Source organism: Anguilla rostrata, chromosome 4 (genome assembly GCF_018555375.3).
Source record: "Anguilla rostrata isolate EN2019 chromosome 4, ASM1855537v3, whole genome shotgun sequence".
Taxonomy (NCBI): Eukaryota; Metazoa; Chordata; class Actinopteri; order Anguilliformes; family Anguillidae; genus Anguilla; species Anguilla rostrata.
The window spans coordinates 47347142-47368314 of NC_057936.1; the positions used below are offsets into that span (position 1 = coordinate 47347142).

The 21173-nt window shown below is 41.8% G+C and overlaps 2 protein-coding genes across 3 annotated transcripts in view; one reads left to right on the plus strand and one right to left on the minus strand.

Annotated features, from left to right (window-relative positions):
* LOC135253483 (nephrocystin-3-like) overlaps positions 1-21173 on the plus strand; it is a 67833-nt gene that overhangs the window by 43834 nt on the left and 2826 nt on the right. For both annotated transcript variants that reach the window (XM_064332817.1, XM_064332816.1), the window contains 5 exons: positions 13518-13587; positions 15702-15787; positions 16091-16162; positions 16473-16627; positions 20647-20763. In XM_064332817.1, coding sequence (XP_064188887.1) covers positions 13518-13587; positions 15702-15787; positions 16091-16162; positions 16473-16627; positions 20647-20763 — 500 coding nt within the window. The remainder of the gene's footprint in view (positions 1-13517; positions 13588-15701; positions 15788-16090; positions 16163-16472; positions 16628-20646; positions 20764-21173) is intronic.
* On the minus strand, positions 3194-9543 carry ackr4b (atypical chemokine receptor 4b). Its single transcript, XM_064332821.1, has 2 exons — positions 9295-9543; positions 3194-5641 (listed from the first exon to the last, which is right to left on the minus strand). The coding sequence occupies exon 2, from the start codon at positions 5631-5633 to the stop codon at positions 4554-4556; it is 1080 nt and encodes a 359-aa protein (XP_064188891.1). The 5' UTR covers positions 5634-5641; positions 9295-9543; the 3' UTR covers positions 3194-4553.

A 21173-nucleotide genomic window follows, 5' to 3' on the forward strand; every position in this document is an offset into this window, starting at 1 on the left:
TAGGAAGTCATATTTTTATGGACACGCATATTTTTATGAAAACTGCCTCAGGCGTGCACAAACAGGTCTAGGCTGCTTTCATATGTGAGCATTCCATGATCTTTACATAAGCATAAATAAAATAGTGTTCTCATGCAGGACTAAGCACAGCCAATTGCCCTTAGTGTCTGGATGTGGTTTTTGTGGCTAAGAGGTCAACCTGAGAAACGTTATGTGAATCATAAAATGGCCATGAATAGGGAAGTCGTGCAATGCAGCAATCGAGTGTTGTGGCTTTTGTCTTGCAAAAAGAACACAAGAGAAGAAAATTCAAAATGTTATGCAAGACCATGCACTCATCATATAGCCTTCATTGTTTGATTCAGCTTTCTTAAAGGCCTGTAGTACAATAGCTGTAGCAGAAGCCCAGAACATGTCCCCCTGGCAGTCCCACAGGGCTGGCTGAGGCCAGACCAGAAGCAGGAGTATGTTAAAGAGCATGTGCTCAGCACTGAGAATCAGTCACTGGGAGACTTGTGGCATTCTCCAGCGCTGTGAGGCGCAGTGTCGTTCAGTGCTTCTCAGTGCTGCTAACCCAGCTCTGCCGCAGCATGTCACATCAGTGCAGCTGTGAGTCCTCGGCCACACGCCTTATTTCAAGGGGATTATCCTTGAAAAAAGGACAGGAAGCCTTTAATTGTGCTGCGGAGCGTATAAGATCAGGCATGCACATGAGACAGGATGCATACCCGTGTTATTAAGACTGACTTTTTTTTTTTTTTTTTTTGGTCTTTCCTGTAAGGAAAACCTTTTCTTGCATCAGGCTTGATACATGTAAAATTACAGTAACATATTGTTCAGGGATTGTCTGTCTGTTTTTTTAAAAATAGTTTTGGATCTGGAAAGTCCCATATCCTGTGTCCTGTTGTGACTTTGGTTGGCCTTGGGGACTTAATGGTTGCAGTGTATTGTTTGCATTCTTCCAACTTTGATATACTTTAGACGTGGTCTTTATCATGTCGATAGGAAACAAACCTGAGGCTCCAATGAGCAAATGAATGTCAGCCAAGTACTGAACGAAGGGAAACAAGTGCAGTGTCACATGCAAAGAGAGTACGTGTGATCACTCTTGGAATTTAGCAGAAAGAAGTGTGCTCATTTAAGAAGGAGAAAAGCACACATTGATGGGCCTGTAGTGTATCTCAAGTGTTCTGTTTTAAATAGCTGTTTACTCTGGCAGTCACAAACTGCCACCAGGTAAATGGTGTGACTAAACTGAATGACATGTTCAGACTTGATCTTTTTTTTATGTTCACCAGTTATTCACTTGTGCTCACTTTTGGGGTTTTTAGCTTGTTTTACCTCATAAAGAGTGAGCACTATTGACTATTGTAGCCAAACCTCTGCAATTTTGTGGTGGTAGTGCTTCTTGCCTTGCTGTAGTTTGCCTTCATTTCCCAGACTATTATATGCATTTGCTTATCTGTTGAGTCCTTGTAGTGACCTCTCACAGCATACCATATGTTAGGGATTATCTTCAAACCTTGGCTGATATGGGCCAAGGGGGGAGTTCCCTTTATCTTGCATCTTTGTATATTTTACACAGTGATTTAGAATAACTCACTGGGAAATGTGCTTTTTTAATTTAAAGCAACATGCTGAGTAAATGACAACCACAAAAAGCAGCAAAAACAACAAGGTTCATGTCATGATTGCCTACTGAAGCTGTCCGGAATCTGTATGAAAAGACTGCTTTTTCTTTCTTCCACCAAAGGCACTGACTAGCCCGCTCAACGTGAGTGACAAGTTCCACAGTTATACACTCACCGGCCACTGTATTGGGTACACCTTGCTAGTACCGGGTTGGTGGTCTGCTGCTGTAGCCCATCTGCTTCAAGGTTCGACGTGTTGTGCATTCAGAGATACTCTTCTGCATACCTCAGTTGTAACGAGTGGTTGTTTGAGTTACTGTTGCCTTTCTATCAACTCGAACCAGTCTGGCCATTCTCCTCTGACCTCTGCCGTCAACAAGGCATTTTCGCCCAGAGAACTGCCACTCACTGGATATTTTCTCTTTTTCGGACCATTCTCTGTAAACCCTAGAGATGGTTGTGCGTGAAAATTCCAGTAGATCAGTAGTTTCTGAAATACTCAAACCAACAACCATGCCACGTTCAAAGTCACTTAAATCACCTTTCTTCCCCATTCTGATGCTTGGTTTGAACTTCAACAGATCGTCTTGACCATGTCTACGTGCCTAAATGCATTGAGTTTCTGCCACGTGATTGGCTGATTAGATATTTGCGTTAACGGGTGCAGTTTGCAGTTGAACAGGTGTACCTAATAAAGTGGCCGGTGAGTGTACATGCGATACTCAATCTGTCATATTGACATTATTCATATGAGGGGAAAGAACTGTGCTCTGTTTTTGTAATGCTTCTTAAGAACAAGAAGACCAGCTGAACTGTTTGGCACTGATTTTGGAAACGCGAAGGAGGAACTCCTTTGATTTAAAAGGAAAGCATGGGTGGAGGCCCTACAGTTTTATCTCTGTGAAGGCAAATAAAGAAAGCCAAAATAAATAAACACTAAACAGCAGGAGAAACAGTAATGCGAACATAAAGACATAGGAGCAGGAAGAGAGATTTGTATAAGATCTACATTTCAGACTAGTAAGCTTCATATTGTTCTGATTGTAAATACGCTGAAAGTAATCGGAATAAGCTTAGGCCTCCCCGGAAGAGCACCAACACAGAGCTAGACCAGCCCATGGAGCCAGCTGTGCATGAAGGCTTTTAATCTGCTGCCATAAACATTCACTCTGCCCACTTCCAGGCAGCACTATGACTAACTGTTTCTGCGCAGAGTAGACGGCATCTGTGCCAGTGTTTATTTACATTAACGCCAGCATTAGCATTGCCACGAATCAAGCTTAGCCTTTTTTATGTTTTTAACATTACAGCGTTTATTTTTGTAATTAGCTATGGTTCTGGGAGTCATTAATATTACGTTCATAGGACTTTATACAAGTTACTATTGCTGGTTCTGTTCATATGATATATTTTCTACAGTTGTACTGGTCAGATGATGTTGATTCAAACTGATTTCAAAGACTCTGTAAAGGTCGCATGTTGAAGCAATTTTTTGAGACAAACAAATAGTGCTGCGACTTGAAGGCAGAAATATCACTGAAAGAAGCACAAATCAGACAAGATATCTGTAAAAATCACAGAAACCTTTTAGCTTCAAAAACACATTTTACCCAAACAGGTAAAATCAGAATTTTGCAAGTAACAGTAGTACATAAAGGCGATTATTTAATGTAGAACTTTTGGGAAATAAATTCAAAAAATCTCTATGAATTGCACCGAAATATCAGTAATCATGGTAGTATGTGGGTTTTACAACCAGTGGTTGTAACTAGCAAATAGTGAGTAAATGGTAAGTGGACTGCATTTATATAGCACTTTTATCCACAGCGCTTTACAATTGATGCCTCTCGATTGATTCACCAGAGCAGTTAGGGGTGAGGTGTCTGAGTACAGAAATGACTTAATTTGAGGTTTAATGTTTATTTTGAATGCACTTGTTTGGATGGAACCTTGATTGAGGCATGTGTTTGTATGCTGTGTGCATTTCAGTGCACATAGTTTAAAAGTCCTTAAACTCCCACGAAGCTACCGCATTTTGTTGCCAGTGTTCATTTGGTGAAAAGGCAGCATGGAGCAGTCTATGAGTAAAGACAGTGTTTTGTGTGGAGAAGCCCTTGTGTTCTCTCTCTGAAAAGCAGCTGGAGGATTCCGGCTGAGAGACTGCCATCTTACCACACGGCAGATGTTTGAGGTTCTTAAAGATAATTTCAAAAGAAAACGTTAAATGCTTATTCTGAGAAATTTATTTTCCTTCAGTGCCTCAGTATAGTTCTGGAATGGGACTGTGCCTCATGTTTCTCAAATCCCATTTTCCTTCTTTGTTTTGTGGAATTACCCGGCTTTAACCTGACAACATTCCTAGTAATTGAATTTCCCGGATTTTCCAGAGCCGCCTAATGTCTTAAAATCAGACGCGCATGTTCTTCTGAGCCAGTTACAGTGGTAATATGAAACTGATTGTGTAGAAAGTGGCTTTTCCACATCATTCAGTGGGCCAAAAACATCATGGATAATGATTTTGGGCAAAGGATTGTTTCTAATTTAGTTAAAGGATTTTTAGTGGATAATCTGTATTAAAGAGTAATGGCTTCAAATATTTTTTTCAAATATTTTTATCGTTATAATTCAGTATAATACATAAATAAGTGAAATCAAGGGTCATCATACAAATCTGTCATTTTCACTTGACATTTTAGTACATATTCTATGAAACTATACAAATACACAAATATACAGGTCTCACATAGTCTGATAAATCGATTAATCTGTAGTGCTGTACAATCAGTGCACTATGTGAACCATGGTCTGCAAATATGTTGAAGCCTTTTTGTTGAGTGTGATCTACGTAAGGTGCTTAGTTCCTGCAGTCCCTGGCACGCACGGCTGCCACTCGCGGTCACGCAGTGCCACAACCTCAGCCCCTTACATGGTGAACGTGGTGGTGTCCTCTGAGGCGGAGTGGGAGTTGAGGGAGATCTCCACCGGCGGCTCGTTTCTGTGGCGGTAGCGCCTCCGCCTCTGGCCCAGGCTCTTCATGACCTTGAGGACGTGCTGGCGGAAGGAGGCCCCGATGAAGGCGTACAGGATGGGGTTCAGGCAGCTGTGGCTCAAGGCCAGGCTCTCTGTGATCTGCATGGCTATGTCCAGGCTCTTGCTGACCTCACATTGGGTCACCAGAGCGTAGATGATGTCCATGGCCCGGCAGAACTTCACTATGTTGTAGGGCAGCTGGGTGGCAATGAACACGCCCACCACCGCCAGCAGGACCTTGAAGGCCCTCCACTTCTTCCCCTGCGTCACGTCCGGAATGTTCTGGAGGGCTCGGGCCACCCTGGAGTAACAGAATATCATGACCAGGAAGGGCAGCAAGAAGCCCAGCACCACCTCCAAGATCTCCAAGGTGGCCTTGGTCGGGCGGGCCATGCTGGTGTGGTAGACAGGGATGCAGGATTTCCTGACCACGCCATGCTTGACGGTGGTGAAGACCATGTCCGGCAGGCCCAGGACGAAGGCCACCACCCAGACCAGCAGGCAGACCAGCAGGCAGTGCCTCCGTCTGACGGCTCTGGCCGCGGCTCCGTTGGACACGGCCAGGTAGCGGTCCACACTGATGCAGGCCAGGAACAGCATGCCGCAGCCGAAGTTCATGCTGTAGAGGGCGGAGGTCATTTTGCACATGCCCACGCCCAGCTCCCAGCCGTTCACCGCGTCCACCGCCCAGAACGGCAGCGTCAGCAGCAGCAGCAGGTCAGCCACCGCCAGGTTCAGGATGTACACGTCCGTCATGGTCTTCAGCCTTTTGTAATAAATGTAGACGGCCACCACCAGTGAGTTTCCCGCCAACCCCACCACCAGTGCCAGGGCGTACATTATGGGTAGGAATACCTTGGCGAAGGAGCGGACCTCCTCCTTGTCACACACCGTGTGGTAGTCATAGTAGCTGAAGTTGGTGTCATTGTCATAGTCAAAGTATGTGTAATCTTGGTCCTCCATGGCCTCCATGATGGTTTCTAGAGTGGAAAAAAAGAGAAAAGATGGTTTGATTCATTCATTGTATTATTTTTATCTTTTTATTATTATATATTAATATACATGAATATATTACTTCAAATAAGATTGAAATTTAATTTAACTCTTATTCACAAACTGAAGATTTTGAAGAAAATCACAGTAAATATAAAATTACACATACCACCGAATCCGACAATTATTAGGTATAATTTCTTCTTTCTTTTCTCAGTCTCCCAGGGCTCAGCAATAAGGAGTGCCCACTGGCCCAGGCCACTATGAGATTACTTTGGGCTAATCGATTGATCTGTCACTTGCCCAATCAGGCCAGTACCTTCAGTAAATCATATTGAAGAGAAAGAGATTTTACCTTCCTCTTTCTACACTACAACTTGATCATTTCTGTACAAATGCTGGTTTATCAATAATTAACTTCACAGCTTTATCATTCATTAATTTTTGTAACGTTTAAACTAACCTACTTTAAACGTTACAGCTCATTTTAATCAATAGTTATATCGATCAACATCTCAATCGGTTTGCCAGATATACTCGTAAGACAAAACTTGTATTTATTGAAGTAAATAATAAGGGTAGCTATCTAGCCAACTCATCTACCGCGACTAATGGAGCAAACTAGATATTATTCGGTTAAATTGCAAAGCATCCCATCTAGAAATTCTAAATCCTTTGGCAGAGGAGAAGTCATCTACAATTTCTAACATTTTGCATCTGCAATTGGTCAAAACCACTCTGAAGCTCATCCACAATTTTGGTGGCAGCGGTGATGGCAAGATGTTCATATTTAATAAAGTATTTTTTTGCTTTTTTTTTGTCTGTATAGTCTTCTTTAAAAAGTGGTTATATTGATTTTGGTACCTGGGCCAGTGATATGTACCTGGAGCATGCAGAACTCTGAACTACTGGCCTAATTGGGCCAAGAGAAAAAATACTGACGTCCAGTCCTGTCTCTTAAAATTTTATCCCCCCCCTTGGGTATGCCATTACAGGATTTGTGAGTAATGGCTGATAGCACTTCAGGGATGTTCAGAAATGTTCTAACTCCCTTTTTGTTTTGTCCCTTTTTTGTTGTAATACTAGATGGCTCACCAGTGACTCAGGCAGTAGTTGTAAAATGTAGACCCAGTGTGAAGTGCTGAATCTATTTATATTTATTCAATATAAACAGACTTTTCTTGGTAAAGTAATACAGCTGTTCTACACAGTGCACAAAGTGAAGGAGAGGATTGGAGTGGCCAACTGTATGTTGACAACAACAACTACTACATACAAGAACAACAATGATAGATATGTGTGATTGTTCCCTCGTTTCCCTTACAAAATGTTCAAAAAAACACAAGGTAACAATTTGCTTTTAAATGACTTAAAGCAGGGGTGTCCAATCTTATCTGAAAAGGGCCAGTGTGGGTTCAGGCTTTTGTTTTAGCCCAGCACTGAGAAACAACAAGACTATTTTTTCCCTTGCAGCCACATGTAGTCTAACTGCGGTGTGAGACCCATATGAGGGAAGGTAGTTGAATTGCTAAATGAGCTGTCCTCTGTTCCTCTGAATTGTTTTCACGAAGAGCCTTCCAAGGAAAGTTTTAAGTGGTCTGAAGTTAAACATTATGAGAAATCACAGAGCATCAGTTGCAGTCCGAATGATCCATAGGCCGCAGCTACGCACAGGTGTGCACTCTGTGAGCTTGGCATTCGCCGTATTATGGGCTGACTTAGCTCCAAGATGCTGGTAATTACGGTGAATTTAGCACCTGCCTGTCTTCATAGTATAAAATTGCACTCTCTCAAAACGTCTTTTAAGTCCAAAGTAGGCTACTTACTGTTTGTAAGGCGAGTGGGTTGTGTAGTCAGGGGAATGTTGGCATTTGCAGTTAGACCAATATTTATTTTAAGCTCACTACCTCGCGTTTCTTTTCATCTTAAATATTGTCAGCTGAGATTCGAGCGGTGCTGTTCCTTCTCACGGCAATGGGTCAGAATGTAGGAAGCCAGCAGGGACACGGACCTTATTCTTGGTTTACTGACAGATCTTTGTTTGGGGAATGGAAATTCTCTGTCTGTGTGTCATGTTAATAAATAGGTCAGAATTTCAGCGGGATGCTGTGGCAGCGCGTGAGCTGTGTGTGTGTAAATGAGTGAGAACTCGGCGCTTAAATGAGCTGCATAAAAACTGAGCCGTAAAATTGGGGTCAGTGTCCCTGTATGTTTTCTCCAGTGTTAACACTGGCCTTTTGTCATATTCCATGACTCACCACTGGAAGTATTATGTCTTGGAAGTATATTCTGTGTAATGGAGTTGCAGCTATTAAGAGACTCACTGTGTTAAGAATTTCAAATACGGAAACGTTTTAAAATTCAAACAGCCTACCTACATTTCAAAGTTACAAAGACAATTTGCATATGGGCATTTTATTATAATTATAATTTATTATAATGATTAAAATTATTATGCATTATTTATGTATTGTTAGCATTTAACTTCCTGATGTAACTGTAATGGGGTCTTTAAAATTTCTAGTACTACAGTACTATGTTTAATACCCTGTTCCCTATGATGTAAATTGATCATATTAATTTAGCGATGCTATGTAAAAGTACCAAGATTATTTATGAAATAATTATTTCACAATTATTATTTTTTTGTTATGTTACTTGTGTGTATTACTGTACATCTCACTCTCTCTCTCTGTACTATATGACAGTTGGAAATAATGACATTTTATGCTACAGTTACTGATGAAATATTATGGTTCTTTTCCATGTGTTGCAGCACAAGTTACATTACATTACATGTATTTAGCAGATGCTTGTATCCAAAGCAACGTACAAAAGTCCATATCAAGGTTACCATTTCATTGTATAAAGTGAGCTGAATACATGCAATTTTAATCTACTAAAAAACCTAAGTCCAGAAAACTTAACAGAAAATAAATTAGCAGGAAAAAAAAAACCAAAAAACAAAAACAAATCACAGACACACACACACACACACACACACACACACAGACACACACATAAACTAAGCCTTTGAAATTAAGGTTTTTAAAAAACCTTTTGAAATGTTGACCTGTGTACTAAAGGTAAAGGTTTAGGGAGGATATCTGTTTTCTGTGAGAACAAGATAACAGCACAATAAATGAATGTCCCTCTGGTGTCTAATTTTACATACATTGCTTGCATGATAATTCAGGGCTGCCTCTTTTACACTGTAGGTTCATATTTCCCTTTCACCGTCTCTTTAGGTCTCTATAAATCTCTGCCAACGCGCCAAAAAAAAAAAAAAAAAATGCTCTGATGACTGTTCTAGCTCCTGAAAGTTGCCTGAAAACAGTCACGCAACTTTCCGATTTCTTTCTTTCATGGCCTCAATAAAGAAGTCTAAACATTAATGCAGGATCAAAATTGAGTAATATGCACTACTATATAGTATGTAGTTAAATTATTTAGACAGCCTCTCGGTTATTTTCTTTGATGTGTTGTAATTCTCTCTCTCTCACTCTTTATCTTTCTCTCTCTTTCTCGCTATCTCTGTTCATATTATAACAAGCACGTACACACTTATTTGCTCTAATCAAAGAAATATCAAAACGGGTCAATCAAAACTCTAGTGTGTGTAATATATGCTCAAGCTTACCGTCTCTCGTTGGAAAAAAAAGTCCTCAGATGAGCCGCAACGCTGAACGTACCTCTTCCGCTGTCACTGTCAAAAACATTAGAAACTCCCGTGAAGGTCTTGACAGAGTCTGACACTGCTGCGCTCTGGAGTCCATGGGATCCTTGTGCGGGACTCACCCTTCTCTCAGGGATAGAATTACAGGCGCAGTTCCAGCACTGCACTGTGTGGACTGTGCCCTGAGTGTGCATGAGCCAAGTGGAAGCAATGCATTAGCCAGGTTCTGCCTTTCTTTTGAAATTTGCACAGATAATTAGGGGAATTGTTACTTCACAGGGTGGGGAATTTTTATTATTCTTTGAAACTTGGCGAATGTGTTGTTTGCTTTTTTTTTTTAAGTTTAAGTGATATCAAATAACAGTGTTGTCATAGATTTTGTCACCCTCCAGTGTAAATACTCACCACGTGATCTTAAATACAGGAAAGCATTGTGTTGTGTCTTCAGTTTACAGGAATACTGCATTTTACCTGCATATAGAAGTAATTCTGTATACATAACAATGTATGTAATTCTTAGCAACAGTGAATGCTTAGAAAAAGGATCACTGCTTATTGTTTATTTATTGTACTTAGTGTAAAATCAGTCATTTTACGTATTATTTTCCAAATATTATTTATACATTTTTGATAATATTTTAAGAGAATGTCACTGTTTTCCTCCCCACATGATTCCTTAGGAAAGAAGGGTGGGTTAAAATCCCAACCGACTTCAGATTTGAAATTAGATATGAACAGCAGAGCATTGTGATGTGCAGCAGGTTGCAGTGTCGTTTTTGCTCTTGGCGGTAGGTGTTCTATCTGAATGCAAAGCAGCCTGCTTTGTACACTGCAGAGGAAGGAGACTCGTAGGCCGCTTGGTCCTTATTGCAGGATGTCTATTAAATGTGTACATTCAAAAGGAAGAAAAGGAAATGGCTGCCTCTTGCTTTTAATGGATGGCCACAGATTTTCAAATAGTTTTCAAATAGTGTTTAATGTTGCACATGGTTGACGTCTGATTTGATATAAAATAACTGTCTGTTCCACAAAGGCCCCCCGCGGAGATAATACGGCCATCCAGTACGAAATTTCGAATTTCTGTAACCAGTAGCTTATTTTTCAGGGCTGAAATGTGTGCACTGTGTGTTGCGCTCTGATGAGTTCTGTTATGTAACAGGCCGTTGAGAACCCAGCATTTTTGTGGTGGTGCGGTATGCTTGTACTCTGAGCCCATTCCCTCCCGCCGATAGGAAAGCAGAGTTTACTCTGGTCCTTTGTCACTTTGTTTTGCCCTTTGGGGACGTGCAGGGACGTGACTGGCACATGTCTGTTAAGTTCGTTTTCTCGGTTTATTTGTTTTTATTTTTGTCGTTAAGGGCATTTATGTAAGAGATGTGACTCGGGCACTCTGTCACAAAAACACATGCCAGCCAGCCTCCGGGAAAGCTTATGCTAACTAGACATGCTGAAAATTGCAAGCAGATGTGTTTTACAGGTGTTTTATGGCATGTTTTATGTGTTTTGTTATGTGCCTAATTGCATCAGTGATTTTTTGTTTGTTTGTTTTCTTTTAATTTAATTTTTTACACTGTTCTGTCATGCTCCACTTCTGTGTATTCGGCATAGCATCAGTAGCCTTTTCTCAGTATTTATTTGTATAGTCACGCCCTTTGCATTCTATGGGTAGGTTTAATTTATTTTCGAAATCAATGCATTTGCACTGTGCTTTGTGTACACAAGTGGGTTTGTGTGTTTGCTTGCATGTGCATGAGTCTGTGTGTGCGTGTGTACGTGTGTGTGTGTGTGTGTGTGTGTGTGTGTGAGTGTGTACATGCATGTGTGTGTGTGAGTGTGTGCGTGCGTGCATGTGTGCGTGCGCATGAGGGATGGGAGGACTTTATGTACACATGTACACATGTCGCACACCCATTTCTGGCAAACATACATTTTTATCATTCCAAGCATAGTCTCCAGCACATAGCTGTGGAAGGCCTGCTGGGTCCTGTGTTTGTCTCGTGAGAATCCAAATTTGGTTAGCACCAAGCAAATGTTATTTATCCTCTTTAAGAGCACACAGCAGATAGACATCACTTTGTTTTTTTCTCTGAATGAGGTCGCAAAGGATTTTGTTAAATTATTCTGTTTAGTGTTGACTTTTAGGTTTTTCCTAATTTACACAAAAAATATGATTTGATTTTTTAAAATTTCATTTTAAGACTATTCTTGAATACTGCACGATAATTTACAGTATATTATATTCATTCTTGTCAAGGAGAATACTTTATTGTGGACCTTCTTGTGGCTCTCAGTTGATTTTAGCACCAAATATATCAAGTGTGTCCTCAATTGCAAATGTCAGTCAAAAAGTAAAATATTCTAGAATATGAATGACATTGTTTTGTATGAGAACAGGTCCAAAGTAGTGTGTTCATTGTAGTAATCTCTAAATATTTGAACAGCTGTCACGCAGCTGAAATTCAATCTGCCAGTACATCACAAACAACTCCTTTCCGTGGTATTTTGATCTAGATTGATTAAGCAAGAGAGACATGTTTTTACACCTGAGTGAGGTTCAAAGGTAGATTTTATAGCATAAATTGTTCACAAGTCATACATCATTACATTATTTGCTTAGCAGTAGATGTCTGAATCTACATTCAATTTGACACATCCACTCTTTTAGCTGGATATTCACCATTAAAGCGTCATGTTAAGTACCTCGCTCGAAGGTACGACAGTAGGGCCCCACCTAGGAATTTAACGGCTTCATAACCACAGTGTGTCATCCAGGAAAGCATGTTTTTATACGATTCCTACGTGCATCAGTCCATGCACACCACTGGCTACTCTTTCCCACTTCCTATGTACTGGTGGAGTACTATGACAAGTGCTATTTGTTTTTTTTGTTTTGTTTTTTGCTAGGGTTGACTTTTTGGTCTATCTGTTTGTTTTGAGTACTAGGGAGTCAGAGAAATTCTTCAGAATTTATGTAAACAGGAAACCGGCCTTTTGGGTCATCCCGCACCCTTGCCCCTGGGTACAGAGCACTACTGACCCTGCCTTGTGCCCCGGGTCGCGTAAGGCAGGGCTGGAGCGCTGGAGCGCTGGAGCGCTGGGACAGATGTGTGCAGACTCAGCCCCTCCACAGAAGGCAGACAGCGACAGGAAGGTCAGCTGTCTTCATTCTTAGGTCCGCATCGCCATCTGCACTCAGACACCACTCTCTGGTGTTTTGGGTTAGCGTGGTCATGGTGAATTCCTCAACAGGCCCCTGTGCATCCTGCCTCAGCAATCCGAAAGCACATCATCGTTGCTCAGACATGTTCATTACTCATGTCCTGTGTGGGGAAGAACTTGTAATGCAGCTGTAAATGGTCACACGTTTGACAGACATGCTCAGTCTTCAGTGGCTTGGCTATTACAGAATGGGGGTGGAGATGTGATCACATGTAAAGGAGGCATAGGAATATTGAGTTTTTGGTTGGCTGGCTTGTACACTTTATTTTTCTGTTGTGAGTATTAGACTAAAGTTACTGATTACGCTGCTTTTTCTTCCCTTTTTTTCCCAAGTGAACTATGTCTTATCAGAAACTAATTGTGAAGTTCTTGGACGTGTGTTTGTGTCTGTGTGTGTCTTTGTGCCTGCATGTATGTTTGCACTTGTAGGTGGATGGTGGTATCTGTCCAAATCTGTACATACATATCTGTGTGTTCAAACACATTTTTTCTCAGGGAAAACCCGTAAAGGAACACTAGAACTCATTCCTCACCCTGGTTCTCTGGTATGAATGTGCAGGACGTATCAGTGTGTCTGTTATACCTTCAGGCAGACCGATGCTGCACCCAAATGCATAGTTTGGGTTATATGTAAATAATGATAAATATCAGGAAAATGGAGCCATGTAAACTGTGATTGATGTCAGCAAAAGGTCATATTGTTGTCAGAGAAATTTTTTCCACACCACCTCATATAGTTTTAGATCAATATATCTGTGAAAGGGGGAAAAATAAACCAGACCTAAAGATCACTGTGCGGTTTTTGCAAGGAACACTTGCACAGTTTTCCGTCGACAAAGCTAACCATGCCTGACGTTAAACAACGAATAGAAATCCATGAATGTATGCCTGCCATGTTGAAATAATTACTGCCTATAACCTGGATGTTCGAGTCATTTGACATCTTCTTTGTGCTGGATTCTTTTCAGGAGCTGGCAACCCTGACTGTAAGGTGGCCATTGTGCTGTGCAAGAGCGTGTCACCGAACTCCTCCCAAAGGTAAGTCTGTGTTTGCTTTGTCCTTTTGGTACAGTCACCTCAATGAAATTGAATAAAGAAATGGATGAACATGTCCTAGTAATTTTTTTTTCTTTCGTTTTAAATGAAAGGGAATTGGTTCAGCAGAAGAAAAGCAGGCCAACTGTCTGACAGATCCCACATTTTCCAGATTTAAGAGGATTGGTTTAGGCCTTGGTTGGTTTAGCTCTTCTATGAAAGTTTCTGACAACAGAACTCACCGAATCATGCTTTTAATTATCTGGGAGGGGGAAAAAATGGCAACGAATTAAGGATGTTGCGAGATTTTGCTATTACATAAAAACATTCCTTATAAAAGAATTGCTGGGATATCCTAACACCGCCCGGCTGAACTGCATGATTCATTTTCTTTCGTGTAAATTCCCTCTCTGCTGTACTCTAAGATCCATTAACCACACCCAGCTCTCAGAGTTCTCTAATTTTTTCCACCACCGTGGTTTTTCCCTTTATGAATAATGGAAAGTGATTAAAAACATTTTCCTGGCTGAAGTGGACCAACTAAGTTGTTAAGGGACAGGGAGTAATCTTACTGAGGGTGGAATAATCCTACTCTTCTGGCTAATGTAAACTGCATGTTCAAGTAGATAAAATAAAGTAAATCATTTCCATGAGTGAAGAAAATGAAATACACATGGCTGATTGTGAAAGTGTATCCAGGTGTAAAGAGTGAAGTATTCGTTTTTTAGCCTTTTCTTTTTATTTATTTTTTTATTCCGTGGTGATGAATGAACCGTTGGCTGTGCACAATCCAGTTTGTAGATTTGTGTAGGATTCACCCACACATTCACACTCACAGCACAGCCACACGTTTCTCTCCTGCACGTTCAAGTTCACACAGTCTCAGAACTGCAATCGGTGATGTCAGTCAGAGCAGCTCTGTCCCTCACTTTTGACCTTTGGGCGGGGCTGTTGTGGGCTGAGCGTTGTGGGCAGAGCGTTCCTCTATCAGAGCTCTGGCTTTTCCCTGAAGGTGGGGCAGTCCGCAGGAATTTTACACGCTTGGCGCCAAATCCCGCGTACCGCCCGTGCAACATCGTGCCGCCTTGCACCGGCGCTACATCACTGATGGCATATTTTGTAATCGTTTTGTGTTGTTTTATATGGCATTGCGTTTGTTTTTGGAACACGTCTGAAGCGTTTGTAGCCGTTTGACTTAGTCTTGTTTCCACAAGACTTACTCTGACCACACCTAAACCACACCTTTGCCAGTAGTGGAGTTTACACTGAAGCTGTGAAGTGCTTCCCTAAGCCCAACACTTATCCTTCATCCTAGTTAAGGCGCAAATTGTCTCACAATTTCAACACGGGGCTGTTATCTCGCTGTCGGCTGGTTGGCGCAACAATATGCAGTATAACTGCCAAAAACGTTTAGATGTGTTGGAGTACTTTGTTTACACTTCTGTAAAACTGCAGTGGAACATCTTTGTCTAAGCCAGACTTTACTGTCTTTTGCCATGTGTGCTCTTCCGAAGCTCATCCACACTGCCTTCAGCAGGAAATGAGAAAAACTTCTTACTTCCACTGTTGAAATAAACCGTGACTGAGTACAGCTTTGTTTGCAATAAAAAGAAGATGGATATTGTCCATGTGGCAGTGTTTTGGTCTGTGCTCTTAGATAGCAGGGACGACAGTAGATTGGTAATTGAGGAGGGTCCTGTGAGTTCAGGACAGTGTCTCTTCAGTTTCAGGTGAGCCTGCTGTGCTGTTTTCGATAGGACGGGCGACTGCTATCTCCGTCCCCCACCCCGTCCTCTTGAAGCGTCACCTCTGCCAGACCGGCCCCTCTTGACGCGCCGCGTCTGAGGGACTTCATTAATCTTTCACAGCCACGCAGGAAATTTCACCTCGCTCTCCTCCTGAACGGCCCGGCCATTAAAATTCAGAGCCTGCGCCTCGGCCAAACAGCCCCCCAGGCTCCTCTCAGAACTGACGGCCATGTCTGCCCAGCGGTCGCCAGCGACCTTGGAAAAACTTGTCCTCTTTTTCTCTCTTTCCATTCTTCTCTATTTCTCTATTCTTTAAGAGTGGCTTTTTGCAGTCTGATGAAGTTTTTGTGTATGTGTTTTTTTTTTCAGACACAAGCAGCACAGTATGATTCTGGTCCCATTAGACACACCAGGCGTGCAAATCATCAGACCTCTGACAGTGTTTGGGCAGGACGGTAAGACCCCGACCCCCCACCCCCCTTTTTTTTTTGTAATGAAGCGAGAGCCTTTTCAGTGTGTGATTTCATCCTTTAATAATGCTAATGCTAACCATCTTTGTGCTGCGAGGGCCATGTGGCTCACGTCACACGTGCTGACATACGCATTCTGTCAAATTCCATTTCAACACCTGGAAAAAAGATTGAAAACAACTAGAGTGTGCATGCCGCATTTTTTCTTGAGTTCTGTATTCAAATATTATGAATCGCTGCTGATTATCCAAGTGAGCATGGTCCGCTTATCTGAACTTATCCATCCAGATGCCATGCACGGCGGACATTTTGAGATACACTTCAATAGCGTGTGCGTGCCTCTGTCCAACATCCTTTTAGGTAAGACTGGATTCCTTTCAAAGAGATTTTTGAATTGCGATTTTTGTGCTGGGTATCAATTTTCTGTGACTGCTAAGTATAAGGGTGCTATAATATATATTTAAACAGATATAATGGTTTATATATTAACAAACTGAGTAATTTTATGGACAGTTAATGGTTTATATTTTAACAAATTGAGTAATTTTATGGACAGTTGAATTTGTAAACAGGAATAGATTATGTAGGCATGAAAACAGGTGGTTTTGGGGCGTATGTTGTCGGTGGTGTGGAGGGGGGAGGAGCTGAAGTGTACTGCTTTGGCCCACAGGTGAGGGTTGCGGGTTCGAGATCGCCCAGGGGCGGCTGGGACCCGGGCGTCTGCACCACTGCATGAGGGCCGTGGGCTTGGCTGAGAGAGCCCTGGAGCTCCTGAGCCAGCGGGCCGCAGACAGACACGCCTTCGGGAAGAAGCTGTACCAACACGTGAGTGTGTGTGTGTGTGTGTGTGTGTGTGTGTGTCTGTGCGTGCGTGCGTGCATGCGTGCATGCGTGTGCATGTGAGCCTGCGTTTGTGTGCAGGGACTTTACTGCACCACCTAGCTTCTTCTGTCTCTCACACACACAACCACACCCACACACGTGCAGAAAGTGTACAAAATAACTTTGCAGAAGATGGATAACTCTTTCCAGCTTTCACACGTGTATGCACATACACACACACACACACACATACACAGACACACGCACTCACACACACACGCACACACGCACACACACACACGCACACACACACACAGTCACATTATATGCATAAGGAGCACTAAACACGCACGCAGGAAAACACAAAGACACAGTGCACACACAGTGCACTTAAACACACCCACAGGCATGTGGGTGCCCAGAGGTGATTTAAACACACACACGTACACTCCCTTGGATAGTTCTTTAACAATGTTTTCACATGGGTCAGTCGTGTACCATGCACATTCCCTGAAATCTCTAGGGTCTAGTTGCCATTGAGACTGCCTGCCATCCACATTCCCTTACTGAAAGATTGATTTTGTTTTCCAGCAAATTTCACTTTAAGATAAATTAGCGATCTCAGAGAACCTACTGTAGCAGTAAACTGCAGAGATATGTTTTTCTCCCCAGTGAGTGTCCATAAATAAAACATGACTCCCCCCATCCTCCGCTTATACATCAAGTATTGATTTTATATGACTATTGCGAAATATGCAAATGACTGTACAATCTCATTCATTGACCTAAAATGGAAAACAAAGTATGTTTTGGTGTTTGCAGGGCTTCATGTTGGTATTAAGTGCTCATTAAAAAAGAAAAATAACGTTTGGAAAGAAACACACCCTTTATTTTCAAGCATAGTAACATTTTATGTTTGGGGTCAATTTGACCCCAGGAAAAAATATTAAAAATGTCAAACATTTCAAATGTTTAGGTTCAGAAAACACTTCAGAACATCAATAAGTAACACATGACAGTTATTCAATAATGAAGAAACACCAATAAACAGTAAATTAGTCACCAGAATTGATTTTTGATAAAAAATGAACTTAACAGCTCATCTTGGTACCTGTGGGTATCAATTCTTCATTCAGAAGAGATAGGTGCAAGTTTGTCACGCTCCTGTCGACCCTGCCTTGTTTCCCTTTCATCAAAGCATATAATGTGGGAGAAAACATGAAATGGCTCCAGAGACATTGTGGCTGGAAAAATTGCCCTACCAGTGTCAGCATTCCTAAGGCTTGCTGTTGCTTCACCTTTTGACTTGTACACTCCTGCCAAAATAAGCAACCCAATATACGATTGCCAGTGGGTCACATCCAGCTCTTTCCAATTGTCACCATACACATGTCTCCCCTCTAAATTTGTCATCTCAAGAATATCCTTTTGCATTGATGGTGTTATGAAGAGTTCAAATGCAGATTTTATGTCTTGTACATGACTGCTAGCATATCTGCTGGGGCCTGGAACCATTTTGATGACATTAGCAGCACTAAGTCTACCCTGTCTTTCAACTGAGGATCTGGACCATAGTAGTTTTCCATTTTTGGAAGTGAATATGTCAGTTCTTGGTGGTTGAGAGATGACAGGGGGGTTTCTTGGGGGTGGGAGATGACAGGAGGGTTTTTTCAGGATCTGGGGTAGGACTCAAAGGCAGACCTGAAAAATCAGGGAAGAACTTGGCGGTTTATTATCAAACAACAAAGCAACAGAATCAGCAAACAGTCTCGTAAACCACAATCCAGGCGAAGGTCGAAAATCCAAGAACAGTCAAAAAACTCCAGTCAGGCAAAGGCACAAAATGGGTACAGAGATAAGAACAGAAAAACAGGCAAGAATTCGAAAACCGAAGCAATAGTAATCAGTGGAGTCAGGCTAAATTCGTAAACGGCAAAAAGCGGGCAAAAGCCGAAAACCAGGAAGTACTACTAGACATAGGAAACGGCTTGAACGGCACTGAGTCACACGAAGGGTGGAGACAGCAGCAGAGGCTTGATTGAATAATTTGGCTGAGGTAGACAGGCAGGAATAGGGGACGGAGCGTGGGTGGGAACCAGTAACTCAAGGAATCTGAAACAAAAGCAAACACCATGCGCGCACCCACACACAACTCATGCATACATACAAAAAACAAAAAAGGAAAACACAACGGAAACTCAGGCAGACGTCCTGACAGGTTTATTGGTGGTTGAGAGGCGACAGGAAGGTTTCTTGGTGGTTGAGAGATGACAGGGGGGTTTCTTGGGGTTGAGAAATGACAGGAGGGTTTCTTTGTGGTTGAGAGATGACAGGGGGGTTTCTTGGGGTTGAGAGATGACAGGAGGGTTTCTTTGTGGTTGAGAGATGACAGGAGGGTTTCTTGGGGTTGAGAGATGACAGGACATTTTTTGGTGGTTGAGAAACAACAGGAGGGTCAGAATGTGGTATCTCAAAAGCTTCATTCTCATCATCAGAGGGGGATGCCACATGATCAGGGTCCTCCTCAACATTATCCTTCGTCTCAGACATATCCTCATCTAAATCACTCTCACCCTCCAAGATCTGTGACAGAACCTCAGTGGCAGAAAATGTACACCTCATTGACATTGAACATAATTTTTTCAGTTAATTTCATGTTTGCCATGTTTTCCCCATAAAGTTAGGAAAGTCATGAAATATCTAGCTGAAAAAGTATGGTAACCATATTTTTAGAGATAGTAAACATTGAATGGGGATCAAGTTGACCCCAAACATAATAAGAGGGTTAAATCTGAAAGCGTCCGTTTGAAACTGAAGACAGTTTTTGAAGCATGACTCCACACAAGCCCCTTAAAAGCGCACTATTAGTTTATTGCTTCTTTTTAAAATATTTTTGAGTTATCTGCCAATGCAAATATTTGTCATTTATTTCTGTTAATTTACCCAAAATACTACCACTGTAGCAACAGTACGAACCTCTGAAAGGCCAAGTGGAAATTGTAGGGGATATGGTTGGACTGGAGAACTTGCATGAGCGTAACTAATGTTAAACGAATAGCAGTGTGTCAGTTATAGTCACTGATGGCTAAAAGTATTCTTCATGGGAGGTTGAAAATATATGCTAACAGTAAACACGTGTTTGTATTTTAATGCCTTTTCATTATGTGGATTTTCCAAATGAGATTAATGTAACTCCATTAGATTAATGTAGCTGTCACTTCCATAGCCATTGGGGTGCATTGTATACTCAACAGTGTACCCTTTGAAACATTAACAGTTATCTTTCATTGTTTTCTCATGTTGTTTTTCATTTGCTCATATGGCCTGCTCAATAGATTGTCTGTGCTTTAAAAGATAATTGGAGAAAGAGGGAGGAGATTTTTTTTTTTTTTTTTTTTATTTTGAAATGTCTTTTTAACTCATTTTTCACTGTAGTACTTGCTTGCATTAGCTCCTTTTCTTTGAAAGGCATTCTACCTACATCAGAGGTCTACTGACCCCTAGAGGCGAGAGTGGAAATAGCTGAGCAAGTCTTAAGGAGATGGAAAAAGTGAATGGAAACTTCCTTTATGAGTGCCATAATAATAACTATATGATAACAGAACAAGCTATCCAGAATAAAGCTCTTACTACCACTGACCGGTTTTGTGGTTGAACTTTTGCATGAATTCATTTGAATTTGGGTTAAAATGCACATCTTAGTGGCTGATGTGACAGAAATCAGATTTTTATTTGTGCCCAAACGAGTAATGTGCACTTGAGATATGTCTGAGTGGAGGGGGACTTGACTTACCGCAGTGTTGCAGTCACTCTATTTTCAGATACCTGGAGTGACTGTTGCTGTTTCATGAATACATTTTGTATTGACCTTCACAATGTTGCTTGTTGTGAATTAAGATAAATCATACATAAAAGAGTCAGACACAAATTTTCTTTTTTCTTTTATGGTCTCCCTCTCTCTCTCTCATCCTCTCCCATTCCCTCCCTGTCTTGTGCGTTGCTGCTTCCCCTGCTGGCCACAGGAGGTAGTTGCCCACTGGATTGCAGAGTGTCGCATCGCCATAGACCAGACCCGCCTGCTGACCCTCCACGCCGCCCACGCCCTTGACGTCCAGGGCAGCAGGGCCGCCAGGAAGCAGGTATTCCCCTGGGCTTCTACCAATCACAGCACACGACTGCGCTCTTTCCTTCTTGTGGAGAAAGACCGTGGGGGCCTTGTGTTTTTTCTCCTGTGTTAATTCTCCAGTGGTTCCTTATTTATTCATTTATTTTATGTTAGTGCTCAACATGGGGCTGAGAATGTCCAATTTCCACACCAATTTTGGATGGCCAGTTGCCTGCAGCCGCGTTCCGATTTAGGACAGTGCACACATCCGCTGTTTTGAACCATGCGGTGTCATTCCACTGCATGGTTCAAAAAATTTTTTTAAAACATTAAGTGGTTGTTCATGGGAATGTGTATTTTTGTGTTCCACTCGTGCTCACTCTTGGTGAGAAGGTCACAGCAGTACGTGTATGTCTATGTCATGGTCTGTTATGGTGTGAGGTG

What these genes read in the sequence shown, in the direction of transcription:
- ackr4b (XM_064332821.1), bottom strand. Translation starts at nt 5,633, where the DNA reads ATGGAGGCCATGGAGGACCAAGATTACACATACTTTGACTATGACAAT.